Below are 16,361 nucleotides of genomic sequence, written 5' to 3'. Positions count from 1 at the left end.
ATCTTGTTATATGAACAGGGGGAAAGGAGTTGGTGTTGGCTATTTGCACACCTGGTGAATCACCTTCCTTAGGAAGTATCGCTTCCCTTAGTCTGGGAGTCCCTATTGACCATTCCTGGCCTGGAAATTCAGTTGTAAATTTTCTCTTCTCTCTCTTTGTCCTAACTCCTTCTGACTCCCTTATTCTTTCTCTCTTTTCCTCTCCTTCTCTTCCTTCTTTCTCCTCTCTTATCTTTTGTCTCTTTTCCTCTTACTCATTTCCTTTTTTTCTAACTTTCTTTATCTTCCGCTCTTTTTGCTTTACATCTTTGTCTCTTCCTTCCATCTGTGTCTCTCCATCTCCCTTTGTGTCTGTCTCAATTTCTTTCTTCCTCTCTCTGTATCTCTTTTTGTCTTTGTTTCTCTGTTTTTTGTCTCCCCTTTGTCTTTATCTCTATGCTTCTCTCTGTTATTGTGCTGCCTCCTTTTCCCTTCGTTTGTTTCTGTCTCCCTATGCTGAGTACCTCTCTGCCTGTAACTCTTTCCAATCTCTCTTCTGTATCTCTGCCTCTCTTGGACATTCTACCCCTTGCTCCCCAGGCATGCATCACAGCAAGAAACAAATAAAACCATCTGTACCAGCGTCAGTACCATCAAGCAGCTGTCAGAGCTCACGCGGGGCTTGTCTCAGGTACGTGCCATGATCAGAGCATCACCTTGGGAGCCTGACCCCCAGAAATCGGCAAGGTGGGTCTGGGAGAGGGCGAGATTCAGCCCTGAGCCTTCCTGCAAGCCCTGAAGAACTGCAAACCTTGTGTAGAGGGGTTAGAATCCTGCCAATCCAGGGTGAGGGACCTGAGAAGCTACTCAGCCCAACTTCTCACCTGGTACATGAATCACTTTCATTAGCAACCTGCCAAGATGTCATTCAGTCTCTGCTTTAACAGGCAGGCTTTCTAGAAAGCCCATTCAATTTTGGCCCCACTGTGATTGTTAGAAACTGAGTTGAGATACACTTTCCAGTAAAATTACTGGTCCTTGTTTATTGAGATAGTCACACACTTTGTTATGGTCATTCTCCTATATATGCAATCTGGAATCAAATTAAAAAAAAAATTGGTAACCATATTGCCCTGATAAGTCCTCTTAATTCTATAGCCATTCAAGTCCCCTAGGCATTTTTTCAAATAAATGTTGTCTAGTTACATCCTCCTTATTTTTTAAGGGAGTAAGGCAGACATTATCCATGCTGAGATACTGACTTTATTTTCAAATATTTATTGTATTTGACCTGAACTGTTAAGTGTTCTTCCATGGTCTTTTCTACCCAATTTATCTGAAAAGGGAAGTCACTATCATCATTGTTTACTCACTGATGCCAGTATCAACACTGTTGCCATCTTCATCACCACCATAATGACAATCAGGATCACCAACCTCATCATCATCATTCTCAACATTATTACCATCACTGTCATCATATCAAATCACTATTAACATCAACATACCCCCCAACACCATGATATTCCTTGCCATTGTTGGGATTACCATCATCATCATTCAAACCACATGGTAACGTAACAGGATAGACCTTTATGATGGTTAACTCAGTAACCAATGGAGGAATGGATAGACTTAATTGGAGATGAAGAAGCTGGTCATGTTACTTTTGGAAAATTCTAAAGCAGTTGTGGTTGATCGCCTGAAATACAGATGATGGCCAGAATTTCAAAGCCTTAAGAGGCATCAGAAATAAGCTACTTTGTTTCCCTATTTCACAGAGAAGAAAATAGAGGCTCAGAAAAGCCTCTTGCTGTGGAGTTGCCTATGTGGTTTAATGATGAATTGATGGACTCTTACCCTGGTGTTCTGCTCTGTTGCAAATTGCCAGGACAGTGATCTGCTGCCATGATAGTTTCATGCCTGAAGTTGGTGTTTAAATGATAGCCTGGAGAACTTTGTGCACTTAACATAGAATTTATGGCCCATTATGAAATGCAGCTCTATTTTGATGTCTTTCTTCTGCTATGGGCTAGTTGAGCTCTTTGCACAGTTACGGACCAGGGTGGAGAGAGGGGGGGTGGGGTGGAGAAATCAACCCATCAGTCCATCAATCAGCAGGAGTTTATTAAATGCCTACTATGTGCAGAGACCTAAAAGATAAAAACAAAACAGTCTTTGCTTTCTAGGAAATTATATTCTACTAGGGAAAAGGGAGGCCATGCACAGAGGCAGTAAGTCATAAATGTAGTAACCATGGCCTTCAGTGGCAGGTTTCAAACTATATATGCAAAAACGGATCAGTTACTTGAAGGGATTAAGTTCACAACACATCAAAGCAGATGACCTAGTAGCTTTGTGTTTGGTAAACACAAAGACCTCAATTACTGCATTAAAGACCCACTATTGGACAAAAACTGTTGGGGAAACTGGCCAGCTTCTGACAGACATTGGGTTTAGAGCAATAACTGACAGTAATCTCCAGGATAAGCTTTGAATAAATATGTGAACAAGATAAAAAAGGTCACATCATAAACAAGTTAGAGAAACATGGAAAAATCATCTATCAGACTCATGGATAAAAATAAAAATTCATAAGCAAAAATGGGATACAGAGAATCCCAGAAGATAAAAATGGATCATTTTGATGACATGAAATTTAAAACATATTTACATAAATCTAATAAAGCTAAGATTAAAATGGAAAAGAACAAAAATGGGAAAATATTTATTGTTAATTTCTCTGATAAAGGTCTTAATTTCAAGATGTACAAGGAATGATGTAAAATTTATTTTTAAAAAAAGAGCTATATATCGATTGATAAGTGGCTAAGGATATTCCATGTTCATTAAATTCTTAAGGAAAGAAACTTAGATGAGATGTAGACAGATTAAAAAAATGCTCCAAATCACTAATTAGTGCAAATTAAAGCACCTAAGTTGACACAGTCAGTAGAGTGCCAGGACTCATCTTTCTGATTTTAAATCTGCTTTAGACACTAACTAGTTGTGTGACCCTGGGCAATTCACTTTATCCTGTTTGTCTCAGTTTCTTCATCTGTCCAATGAGCTAGACAAGGAAATGCCAAATCACTCCAGTATCTTTGCAAAGAAAATCCTAAAAGGGGACCAGAATAATCAGACATGACTGAAAATGACTGAATAACAGTGACAATAAATTAAAGCCATTCTGAGGTTCTACCTCACAACCTTCAGAGTGCAAAATTGACAAAAAAGAAAACATGTTGGAGGGACTGTAGGAAAACAGGGACTTTGATGCACTGGTTGCTGAACTTGTGGATGGATACAATGTCATCAGGAAAGAAATTTGAAATGATTCACAAAAAGTTTATAAGCAATGTATACCTTTTGACCCAACTATGCTGCTGCTAGACTTTTACCTAAAAGAGATCAAAGATATAGAAAAAGATCTTTTAGTGGTGGCAAAAACGGAAATTAAAGGGATGTCCAACAACTGGGGAATGGTTTAACTAACTATGGTATTTGAAGATGATGGAGTGCTAATGTGATGTAAGAAATGATAGAATAGATGGAAAGATGTGAATAAACTGATGCTGAGTAAAAGTAAGCAGAATCAGAAGAATGATTTATACTGTGACATCAGTATCCTAAAATTGACCCATTTTGAAGAATTGTTATAAACTGAAGAAGAATGAAAATGTGAAGAACAAGGAGAGCAACTTAAATAATATCAACACTTTGAAAGACTTTAGAACTTTGATCAATGTAATAACCATTCATGAATCCAATGAAGGAATGATGAGAGAGATGATGAAAGAGAATGATGAAACATGGTATTCATCTCCTACCAGAAAAGGGATTGAGAATTTTTACATATATAGAATTTTTACATATATAGTTGTACCCTGATACTCATCAATTTGTTCTGGGACACTTGTCAAGTGTTGAGTGTAAGGAACAAACTTTTTCATATGAAATAATGTAATTAGAAATAATTCATGAAAATTCTCTAGCTTTCATATTTTACTGGGTTAATATTAAATAATGAGATTGTTTTGTAAAATAGAACTTTGAAAGTAATAAAAAAGCATTTAATTACATAAAAATAAAATTTAACTTCACTTTAACTATACTGAGAGGAGTTTCTGGCATAATGGGGTTGTTTGTTCTTCACTCTGGAAGAGGACCATGACATCAGGGAGGTAATGGCATGTCCAGCAATTGAATTGAAGATAGGGGATGCTGTACAAAGTCTCCTCCAGAGTCATCTGGGTCCAGTGGTCAGATATTGATCACTTTGGCTGCAATGGGAGACCTTGACTTTTTAAAGCTAGTGTCACAATTTGAGACAAAGTCCATTCAGTGATTAAGGCTGGGGGAGGGGAGAGAGAGAGAGAGAGAGAGAGAGAGAGAGAGAGAGAGAGAGAGAGAGAGAGAGAGAGAGAGAGAAAGAGACGCAAAGGACAAGAATGGCCACTTTTGCTTGGTTGCTTGGTCCAAAACCTGAGAGGGGAGATTCTCAGGGTTTTGGGCCCAAACATATACAATTACTATTTACATTCACTCTAACTAACCAAGGCCCAAACACTGAACAAGTGGACTTAGCCTGGGTTTCTACACTGTTCAGAACGGTCTTGAGGCTGATATGGACCTCTGTTTCATTGATACATAGTGGTGAGCAAGAAACAAGGGAGAAAGCATTTTCCCTTGTTGGGCTGCAATATGATTCTTACTACTTCAGAGTTGCATGGTGACTCATACAAGTTCTAGCAAGTGCAAGGAGTCTCAAGGAAGTGCTCTCTAGCAAGCAATTTTTTTCCTTGTCAGAATGTGAGGAGTAAAAGATTTGACAAGTTATGTAGCTGCAGAGAATTGAGGTACCACTGTACATGTAAATATGTATATATAAACTATATGTATACATTATGTATAGATATATAGACATATGCATACAGGCATACACATATATCACATATATACATATAATATATGCACATATTTTATAACCATTGGGGTAATTTTTTGGCTTTTCATGTAAAATTGTTAAAAGGGAATTTGTTTTTCTTTCTTTCTTTTTGCTCTACCCCTTTTTAATGAGATAAGATGAGAGGTGGGAGAGAAAGTAGATTAATTAATTTAAAAAAGAATTATTGTGATACAAAGAAAGAGCACTGACTGTGGACTTAGTGGAACAGGGTTCCACTTCTGACTGATCCTTCCAGTCTCTTTGACACAATACAAATGAGTTAACTTCCCTAAGCCTTAGTTTCCTTGCTTTTAAATGAGGACATTAGACTGACTCAATGGCCTCTTAGGTCCCTGTAACTCAGAACTATGATCCTTAATAAATTTATATTTGAGTCAGGAGATATCATTAATAATTGTGAATACTGATAGTCTCAGAACCACATTTTGTCAGTGCTTTCTCTTGCATTAAACAATGACTGGTAAGCAGCTATCCTTTTGTTCAATTCCATTCAGTTTATCAAGCCTTTATTTTTGGAAATAATGGTATAGGTTTAGGTTCCAGGTGGTAGTGAGCAATGACAGGATAGTGGCCAGGGCCTGCTCATTGACCAGGGAAGTGCTTCTCATCCATTCTCTCCTCTTCTTGCAGCAAGAATACCTTCAGCTAGACCGACTGAAGAATCAGCTATTGGATATTCTCCAGCGCTATAGAGCTGTCCAGAAGGTAAGGGTCTGGCACTACTGCCCCAATCCCTTACAGTGTTCCTTAGAGGGGAAATAATAACAATGAATATCCTACATTATGTAGTACTTCAAGCATTCCAAGTTAGTTTGTTCACCATGACCCGAGATAATGTTCTTTTTTTTTCTTGTAGATTTTACAAATTGAATAAAAAGTAAATAACAACAAATTGAGGGTTAGAGAATTACTGGCTTGCCCTCAGAAAAAGATTCTATTATAGACAAGGAAGGGGTAGCCAGGAGCCCAGTGTCATTTGCTTTGAATAATGCCTCACATCTATACAGCCTTTTCTTTTTAATTGTTCATCCAATCTTCATCACAGCTCTGGGATTTAGGTATGATAAGTAGCCATGGTACTGAATTTGGAGTCACTAGAACTCAGCTTCATTACTTCCTAATTCTATGACCTTAGGTACTTAACAGCTTGAACTGTGCCACTGACTGGATGACCCTGGATAAATCACTCTATTTCTCTGAACCTTAGTTTCTAGGCTTGTAAAATGGGACTAATGAAACTTTCACTTTCATAAGTTTGGGGGTTTTTATGATTATGCGTTTTTATATGCTAAGACCATTGCAAACCATAACTATGAAATGCTAACATTCTGGGTTCTGAAGTCCCTTATAGTCTGACATTATGTGCTTTAAAGTCTCTTCCAGTTCTAACAGTCTAGATTCCAGCTTTTAGTGTCTGAGGTTCTTTCCAGAATGGACATTCTATTTTCTAAATTCCCTTTCAGCTCTTCCAGTCTATATACCAAAATCCCTTCCAGTTTTAACTTGCTATGACCTATGTTTTGTCTTTCCTGAAATCTGCTGACTAAGCTTTGTTGGCTTTGCAGATGCTTCTTAATTTTCCCAAAGGTTACTATCCTAAGATTCATCTCTATACATAATATGCCTACACTTCAATCACTTAACAATCATAGATGCCTAATACAAAGACCACAGGCTCACATTTTTACAATATCCTAAGAGTTTTAAAGTGCTTTCTTTAGAGATATGAAGTAGGTAACACAAATATTATTATATCCATTATACCAATAAGAAATATTAAATTACTTCTGTGGAGGCAATTGTCTCTCTTTTTATTTAGTTGTTTTTTTTTTTTGCAAGGCAAATGGGGTCAAGTGGCTTGGCCAAGGCCACACAGCTAGGTAATTATTAAGTGACTGAGGCCAGATTTGAACTCAGGTACTCCAGATTCCAGGGCCAGTGCTCTATCCACTGTGCCACCTAGCCTCCCCAATTGTCTGTTTTTTTGATATTGTTACTATAGTTCCCCATAAATCTTCCTCTTTGAACTTAACCCAAGGCTTGCTTGGAGGTTGAGGAGTATAGGTTATAGCTTACTGGAGGAAGAAAAGCCCTTAAAAGACAGAATGGCAAAGCTAAAAAGGACCTTATATGCCATCATTTCCTCCATTCCTTGTACAGATAGGGAACTGAGGCTCTGGGAAGAGAAATGATTTATTCAAGGCTACTCTTAGACTTGGGAGCAGAGTCTGATTCATAGGTGGGAACTTTTTTATATTACAAAATAGGAAATGCTTGCTGAACAGTATTAATGAAATTAGTTCTGTAAGGAACTCTAGACCAATTTTTACAGATCAGTTTTGCAATATTTTTAGAGATTGTACAGATAAGAAAAACTGAGCTCTCAATGTGCTAGGGTATAATAATTTGACAACAACAATAACAACTCACATTTCTGTGATTCTTTAGCCTTTCCAAAGCACTTTCCTCAAAACAGTCATGTGAGGTAGCAAGTATATTATTATTCCCATTTTACATATAAGGACAGTAAGACCTACAGAAGAGAAGGGACTTGTTTACAGTCATAGACCTAAAAAGTACTAAATCGGGGACTCAAGAGCACTGATCTTGTTGTTTCTACTATCCTAGGATTGTCTCTCAATGTCATAGAGGTTGAGTTGGGGCTAAAGCCCAGGTTTCTCCCTTCCTAGGTCATTTCTATTCCCTGGGGGATGTTGGGTAGTAAGGAATTAAATGGTAATGTCTGTGAACCTAGCCAGAAGCTCTCTATTTATTTGCCTCCTTTCTCACCTCCTTCCAATTCTTTGTTTGACAGAAAATAGCTGAGAAATGCAAGACCCCACTTCCCCCTATGGCCACAGCAGGAGCACAGAGGAGCAGAAGGCAGGTTGGTGTCATACATGGTGGGGGAAACTACTCTGATGCATGTAGCACAGGGTTAGAGAGTTAGAGTTGTATTGCAATAATAAGGTCATCATTTCTCCTGGGAGGCATGAGAGGTATGGAGGAGAAGAAGCAGAGGGAGGAGATGGATTGGCCTGATCAAAGAAATCTTCCTTATGAGCTGAGGATTTTACACATGGTGTTTTCTGTCTAGTAAGCAATGATTAATTTCCCATGACCCTAAGACTTTGTACTCCAAGACCACTTTCCAGAGGTAGGGGAGAGAGGAAAGATGGAATGGTCTACCTAGAGCCTGCCTGGTATCCCCTACAGACACAATGAAAAACAATGGTGTAATGCATAGTATTGGTCTGGCATGTAGAAGAACTCTGGAAGTTTCCGGGGTTAAGTCCCACTATCAGATCAGATGGATCCTGGGCTCTAATAGGGATGTCTTCACTGTATCTTGCCTAGAATCTAGCTTCTATACTACTTCCTGACCATCCAGCTCTACACCATACTGCCTATACACTGGTCAATATCCCTGTCTTTCTCCCACCCTACACCAAACCTTGGACTCTGCCCTTGGGATAAAGAGCTCTGATAGTTGAATCTTCCTATATGAAACCAGTCCTCCACACCATTATGTTCATCTTCCCACCAGATTCCCCTTATAAGCCCTTTCCCTTTTCCTCCCTACTCTTTCCAGCTCCCATATTAAATGTAAACTTCTCTAGGTCAAAGAGGAGCTTACTTGCATTTGTATACACAATACTTATCACAAGATCAGGTATCTAGTAAGTACTTATTAAATGCTACCTACGTACTTACCTATCCATCCATCCATCTATCCTTCCATCTATCCATCAGCTTCTCTATGTCAGTCTGTCTCTCTTTTAGTCTATCTCTTTCTATTGGTTCCTACCTGTTCACCTATCTGTCTGTCTTTCAGCCTAGAAAAGGGTTTCTTCTGTGACCCAGGTTAGGATTCAGCCTGGAACCTTGGAAGGCAGTTAGTCTATGTGAAAATCAAAACTGTGAATATATCCTCATTAGGATTCCCCTGCAGTGTACTGAGTTGACTGATAAAGAGATTTTTTTTATCACAACCCACCAGTCCCATAGGAAAAGAAAAAGATATGCCAAAAAATTCAGGTTTACCTTACACAATGTGTTTTTTTTTTTAATTCTGTCATGGCACAGTAGTAAGCAAACGTTATAAGGCATCATTAGTTCAGATGGTCACCAACCATCTGGTTTCTATGTTAGATAATTGCTAGAATACAGTTTGTTCATTAATTCATTAATCTAGCTAATTTTCTTTTAATAGCAAGGTTTAGTTATAATTAATCATTGTTTTCATAGCAAAGGGAAGTGGAGTCTACCTGTAGGCCAGCAAATGTCTCCGATGGAGAAGCTCAATTTTCCATTTCTGAATTTTGCTTCTAATGTTCTTTGTGGGACTTAATGTTTTTATAGTAAATGCTTCTGCCCTGATTGAATCCCTTAATACATGAAATAGGAAGGACTTGATGACCACTGAAGTTTCTCCCATCTCTCTGTGATTCCATGAAACATTAGGAGAGTACAATTTTACTAGAAATTTCTAATTCATGGGTATTTCTCCAGGGATTCCAGCTGAGTGAATGTTTTTAAGCTCTAATAGAGCTCATTAAAGCAGAGGGTCTTATTTAAGCAAAGATGTCCTGAGTCTTGGGAACAGACATGAAAACAGGAGGGTGATTCACACATATAAAAACTGTCTTTTCCTGTCTAGGCTGTTGGATATGTCTTCTGTCTTTTATCTTCTTTATGCACATCAGAAGCTTTTGGAAAAAAAAAACTGAATGGGGCAAACCATGAAGCTTTTCAAGGGAAAACACTGTGATGTCCTAGTAGAAAGATGATGCAATGAGGTGGTTCAGTGAATAGAGTACTGGGAACTAGGAAGACTCACCTTTCTCAATTCAAATCGGGCCTTAGATACATACTAGCTGTGTGACCCTGGACAAGTCACTTACCCCTATGTGCCTTAGTTTTATCATCTGTTAAATGAGCTGGAGAAGGAAATAGAAAGCCACTCCAGTATCTTTGTAAAGAAAACTCTAAATGACATCACAAAGAGTCAGACACATCTAAAACAGCAAGAGCAGAGAACTTTTCTGGAATGTTCTTTGTCTCATAATCATCATTTGTTATGGTAGAAGGAGGAGGCTGCATTAGTCTCATTGTGGCTGGTCAAGAATGATGACCACAATATAGTAAATTCTCATTTCTACAGTGCTTTAAACTTTTCAACATACTTTTTTGTGAGGTAATGAGAGGAGAAAACTGTATCTTGAATGGTAATTTATTCACTCACATTGCAAATAGGGGTTGGTTCTGTAATTTCAACCAGATCTCAAGAGGGAGCTTGGCATTGTGGCTAGGCCCTGAACTTGGAGCCAAGAAGATGTCAAATCCTACCTGAGACACTGGCTATGTGAGCCTGAACAAGTAACTTTGATTCTCTGTGCCTCAATTCCCTCATTTGTAAAATGAAAAGGTTAAGACTCAATGGTCAAAGTTTTCTTCTGTTTGTAAATATTTTATGGTTACAAGTCCAATAGTCTTAGTCCCTATTATAGTAACATTTAGTTAATTTAAACTAGTATTGGAATTTTACATACAGTATCTCATTTGAACTTCATGACAACTTCAATTGAGGCAATACATATAATAATAATGTTTGTCCTTCATTACTGAAGAAGACTATGATATCAGGGAGGTGATATCATGACAAGTACATGAATTGGATTTGAGTGAGGTGTTGTGCTAACTCACCAGTCTAACTTTCTCCCTCCAGAGCCATCTGGGTCCAATGACCAGATATGAATCAGGATCACTGGAGATGGCCCTGGATGTGAAACAATCAGGGTTAAGTGACTTGCCCAAGGTCATATAGCCAGTAAGTGACAAGTGTCTGAGGCCATTCAAACTCCTGTCCTCCTGACTCCAAGGTCAATGCTAATGCATTTTTATTATTGGCATTTTGATTCCTTAGAGCTTTTGGAACAAGATGACATGAGTTCAAATCCTCATTCTTCTACTTCTTACTTACATGACTTTTAGCAAATTTCTTTAGTTCCTTTGTGTCTCTGTTTTCCTAACTGCAAATTGAGGTAGTTGGTCTAGATGATCCCTTCTTCTACAAATGCTTTGATCTTCTGTTTTGATAATGAGAACAGAGAGATAATATGATCTGCTTAGTCTTTCATAGCCTATCCTTAAAGTTGGCCTGGGCAATTTGATATTCTTTAAGAATTACTCAGAAACCAGAGTGGATTTTGTATTATATCTGAATAGTCAAAGGCTACCTGCCTCTAGCCAGAGAGAGTGGCACTTTTGTAGTTTCCAGAAAGCCATGGACTACCACTCTCCACTTTGAACTCTCTCAAATTGCCTACTGAGCAAATTACTTATTTTGTACCTCCTTCCATACTCAGGGTAAATAAGTCCAATCTCCAGGGATTCCATGAGGATAAGGCATGGGATGAAATATTTCAGGAGGAGGAGGGAAAAGGAAAGAAAACCCTTTGAGGATACTTGGGAATCAATAGAAAGTGACTTGGGGCCAATTCCTAGTTCCAGTCAGTGCTTACAAACTCTAGTTCTGGGGGATTAAAACCTGGCCTTTGCTCAGTTTCTTCTTCTGTTAGAGTAGAATAATCTTTATACGCCTACCCCACAGGAGTAGTGTGAGGATCCAAGCACAGATGCATGTAAGGAGCTTCAAAGAACTACATAAATGTAAATTATTGTTATAAGAGGCAACAAGAGTGCCTTTGGTGAGGAAAAAACTCTGTAGTTCTTAAGGATTAATTGAAGTGGGAGTAGATATTGTTATTAGTGAAAAGAATGCTGAACCTTAGTTTAGGTGTGACTCCAGCCAAGACACGTTTTTCTTCTAAGAACCTCTTTTTCCTCTTGATAATAACAGTGCCTTTATTACCTACCTATCTCAAAGGGATACTATGTGTAAGGTCTCTTTGTATGGTTTTTCTCCATTTGATGCTGGAGACTGAGGGGTTCTCTGTGGGTACACATAGCACCCAGTCCTCCCTGCAGCCTTTTCTAGGTCCCTTCTCTGGCTGGCTGCCATGGATTCTGCAGAGAGATGGAGGTCTCCGGGTTAAGGTCACAGTTGTGCTCCCTGTCTAAAAAAGAGGCCTTTCAGTCTGTCCTAAGGCTCCCTTGCCCCTGAGTTTTTCCTCAATCTCTATTCCTGTACCTGTCACCATCAACATCACCCTGTCTGTCTGTCTGTCTGTCTGTCTGTCTGTCTGTCTCTCTCTCTTTGGGTCTCTTTGTGTCTGTGATTCCTCCCCCTCCAAGTCCCTGTCATTATGCTTTGGTTGTTGTCTCTGTCCAGAGGGTAAGGGGGTGGGGATTGGCCAGGTATAGTGGCTACTCAGTTTCTGCCTCGATGATCTCATTTACCTCCAATATTCCCCCATGTCCCTTGTATGGTCCACAGTCAGTTCAACAATCTAGAAGGTCACTGCTACATGTTAGATACTTCATTTAACACCTGAGTCACAAAGATGAAAAATGGCATGGTCACTACCTCTGAGGAACTTGTCATGTCAGAAAGATGCAAACTTTGGCTCTTCTACCAAGGCTGGCCATAGCAGCTCTCCACAGTATTCTAAATTACAGAGGAGTTGCACTTTGCATCAGTGAAAAGTGTACCCAAATCACTAAGATTAGATAGGCTTCAATTATTATGAGCTAATATTCTGTTCAGATTTGAAAGCAATATGTACACAGGTTAGTCAGTACAAAATTTATGTAGAATCAATACAAGATTATTTTAAGATAAGAAGTTTAAAATCCATTCATTAATTCAACAGGCAATATTGTTTATATGCAGAAGAGACCCCATGCATACTATGTTAGAGGCCAGTTCAAAGTGTAGACGATAATAGTTCATATGTCAGTGGCAAATTGTTTTCTAAATGATTGCCTTGTGACAAAAGTAAGTCTAGTATTATTATCCTCATTTTACAAACGAGTTAACAACTGAGGCTCTCAGTCTCAAAGACTTGCCCAGATCATAAAAGTTAAGAAATTCAAGCCCAAGTTTCTATTTTTTTTAGGTTTTTCTGCAAGGCAATGGAGTTAAGTGGCTTGCCCAAGGCCACACAGCTAGGTAATTATTAAGTGTCTGAGGTCAGATTTGAACTTAGGTACTCCTGACTCCAGGGCCAGTGCTCTATCCACTGCACCATCTAGCCACACCCAAGCCCAAGTTTCTTAATGTCATCTGTACTCATTACTCTTTCTCCTTCGCCACACCAGCTTACCATCTAGAGTTTGACAGCAGTCATACAGATGAGGATTATACAAGAATATAATAACATGTGATAGTTGCAAAGGAGACCTGTAAAGGTGCCTTCAGGAAAGATCGTTTGCAGCCTCCTGATGCAGGGGGAATCAGGGAAGACTTCTTGAAGGAGGTTGCACCAGAACTGAGTCTCAATGAAAGAGGATTTCAACAAGTCAATATGAGGAAGAAATATCTTCCATGAATTGGAGGCTGGCTTGTGTGAATATTTTTTTATGGGAGAAGACAAGGAAAAATACTGCAAGGAAAAGCTAGTAATCCCCTTTGACTGAAATGTAAAGTGAATAGAAGGAGAAACATTGCAATAAGTCTAGAATGTTATCTGATGCTATTGGTCCTTGATTATGAGGCTTTCATCCATCCAGAGTCAGACTTTTAGTAGTTTCAATTGTCTTGTCCTTCCTGGTTGACTGTATCTTTTCTGCTTGACACCTGTAGTCTTCTTCTTGCCATATTGGTCACCCCTCTGAGCTATCTACCCCCACCCCTTCTCATGGTTCATAGTGTCAGAGCCCACCTTATGCTTCCTATTGCCCATCTCATCACTTCTTGAGTTTCAGAAGCTCTCTCTTATGGGAAAGAATAAGAAGACTTGTTCTCTGAGGCCCCTGAGTGCAGTAGAACTAGGACAAAGTCAACTAGTCACAAAGTCAGCTCCTTAGCAGGAGGAATGTTTTCATTTTTATCCTCATGATCTGAGCATTTCCCATAGTTTCCAGAACACAGTATGTATGCATTGAAGTAATTTTTCTTCATTGACTGATAGACTAGTGGAGAAAGTCCTGCTTTTACAGTGAGGAACCTTGGATCTAGATTCTGGCTCTGACTTGGTATGATTTTGAGTAGATCATTTCTCTTCTCTGAGAACTAAGGTCCTTTTCAGTTCTAAATCCTACTGCTCAAGGGGAATGTCTTATTATTTTATCAGCTAAGCCTCCCCCCCACCTTTGAAGGAATAACTCTGAGTTGTCAAAGTAGTCCCCCACTTCCAAAGCTATGGCAGGGGGTAGGGAAGGGCTGGCCATTGGCTTGAGTCCAGCCTGCCACCCCCCCTTTCTCTGCACCCCATATTCATGGACTGCTCACTTCCTCCCGCCCACTCTAGGAAAGGAGAGGATGATAATTACTGCCTTGGAATAGTAAAGCTTGTCAACATTTTTTCTTTCTCTTTTCTATAAGCTCTTTATTCTCATTCATTCATTTATTAATTTATTTTTTAAAAATCCCTCTGCCCACTTTCTTTTTGTGCTTGGGTGAGAAGGAACATTTCAGCTCTATGTCTGGGAGACCCTTAATTGCCGTGAATATAGAAAAAAGGGACCCTGCCATTTGAGTAAATAGAGCTGGATTCAAGTCTCTGGGCTTCTAGTATGAATCTGGGGGCCATTATGCTTACTGTCTCTTCAGTCTTCCCATCTATAAATGGGGATAATTCTACTTGCACTAGCATTCTCGGTGTTGTTGTGATTTAGACTATCCTACAGGAAGAATGGTGGCTATAGACTGTTATTCATACGTTCTATGAAAAGGGCTTCCCTGATGCCTTTGTTTCCTATTTCATCTCTACTATGCACTACTGCCCAGACACACACCCAGGATCCATGAACTTAGAAACTCCCAAATAAAAGTTGTCCTTCACTAGAGTGATCTGTCTTCTGACTGCCCTTCTAAAGCTGGCTTGTCCCTTTTTTATTAGGTAGCTCAAGAGATAAGACAAGATCATCTCAACCATTTACAATATTTTTCAGGCAAAATCTTTTTTATTCAATGGCTATATAATCCTCTGAGATGGATTAAAAAACTTATATTTAGTTTATACTTTGTATTGATTTCAGTGAAAGTGTTGATGCCTACTCTAATTACATTCATTGGAGTAGAGTTGGAACCCTAACCTTATAATAGAATCATTGAACACAATACTGATCATCCTATTTTGTACATAATAGATGGATGTTTATTGTATTATATTGTAATTTTCAGAGAAGTTGAGAATCTAAAGGACCACATAGTCTAGGAGATTGCTAGTAGTGTAGTGGATAGAGTGTTAGACATGGAGTCAGAAGACTTGAGTTCAAATCTAGCCTCAGACATGTACTAGCCATGTGACCTTGGACAAGTCACTTAACACTTTTCTACCTCACTTTCCTCAACTGTAAATTAGGGAAAATCATATCACTTACCTTCCAGAGTTACTGTGAGGATCAAATGGGATCATATTTGTAAAAAAAAGCACTTACTACAGGGCCTAGCACATAGTGGGCACTATATAAAGGCTTTCCCCTTATAATCTCATTTTTAAACAAATGAGTGTGGGGCCTAGTATTTGGGGAAGCAGCTTTGTACAGTTCAGTCATTCTTTGACCTCTGCCCTTGAAGCCCAGAGAAACTGAGGCTGCCCCAAGGTTACATGGTGGAAGGTTGGGAGCCTAGAGAACAGTTATGTGGTCATGCTACTCAAGGACCCTGGAAATAGACCTGGAGAGGAGTCACTGCCACAGCTTCTCTCTTCATGACAGGATGAATGGTGATTTTCTCCTGTTCTGAAATAATAATATCCATTGGGAGAGCAACATGGTAAATATGTGTGAAATCTAGCTTCAGAGCACAGATAAGGGCCTTTCTATGCCCAGGAGAGGTACAGGAGATGGAGAAAGATGGTTAACATTATGCATGAGGCTCATCAACATCTTTTTTTTTTCCCTCCTTAAAAGCATCTTTACAGAAAACCATAATCATCTCCAACATGTAGTATTTCCCAAGTCAAAAGGGGCAGCAGGGATAGTCAGACACAATTGGAAGATAATCCTATGCAAGGGAGAGTCCTTGACTTTTGATTTTGAAATTTCCCCCAGGTTACATCCTCGAAATAAAACCAAGTAAGCTAGTTAAGACAGCAAAAGCAGCATGTATTTATAGATTTTCTGCATCACCCAATCCTAGAATGTTAGAATCCTAGAATCCAGAATCTTGATTTCAGTCAAATCACTCAGACAAGAGTCAATAGACTTAAAATCCCAGCCACAGAGTAGGATCAAAACTTTAGAATCCTGGAATCAATGTTATATAATTTTAATTCTAGAATCAGCTTCATACAGACATTGCATGACAATAATCACAAAATTTCACAATCTCGGCATAAATGCC

The 16,361-nt window shown here is 39.0% G+C and overlaps 1 protein-coding gene across 6 annotated transcripts in view; it reads left to right on the top strand.

Annotated features, from left to right (window-relative positions):
• Nucleotides 1-16,361, top strand: part of TSNARE1 (t-SNARE domain containing 1) — a 278,385-nt gene that overhangs the window by 144,983 nt on the left and 117,041 nt on the right. For all 6 annotated transcript variants that reach the window (XM_074202840.1, XM_074202835.1, XM_074202838.1 and 3 more), the window contains 3 exons: nucleotides 580-670; nucleotides 5,579-5,653; nucleotides 7,764-7,835. In XM_074202840.1, coding sequence (XP_074058941.1) covers nucleotides 580-670; nucleotides 5,579-5,653; nucleotides 7,764-7,835 — 238 coding nt within the window. The remainder of the gene's footprint in view (nucleotides 1-579; nucleotides 671-5,578; nucleotides 5,654-7,763; nucleotides 7,836-16,361) is intronic.

Source organism: Macrotis lagotis, chromosome X (assembly GCF_037893015.1).
Source record: "Macrotis lagotis isolate mMagLag1 chromosome X, bilby.v1.9.chrom.fasta, whole genome shotgun sequence".
In the NCBI taxonomy this organism is placed as follows: domain Eukaryota; kingdom Metazoa; phylum Chordata; class Mammalia; order Peramelemorphia; family Peramelidae; genus Macrotis; species Macrotis lagotis.
The sequence above is the reverse complement of the archived record's forward strand: the minus strand, read 5'-3'. Positions and strand labels throughout refer to the sequence as shown.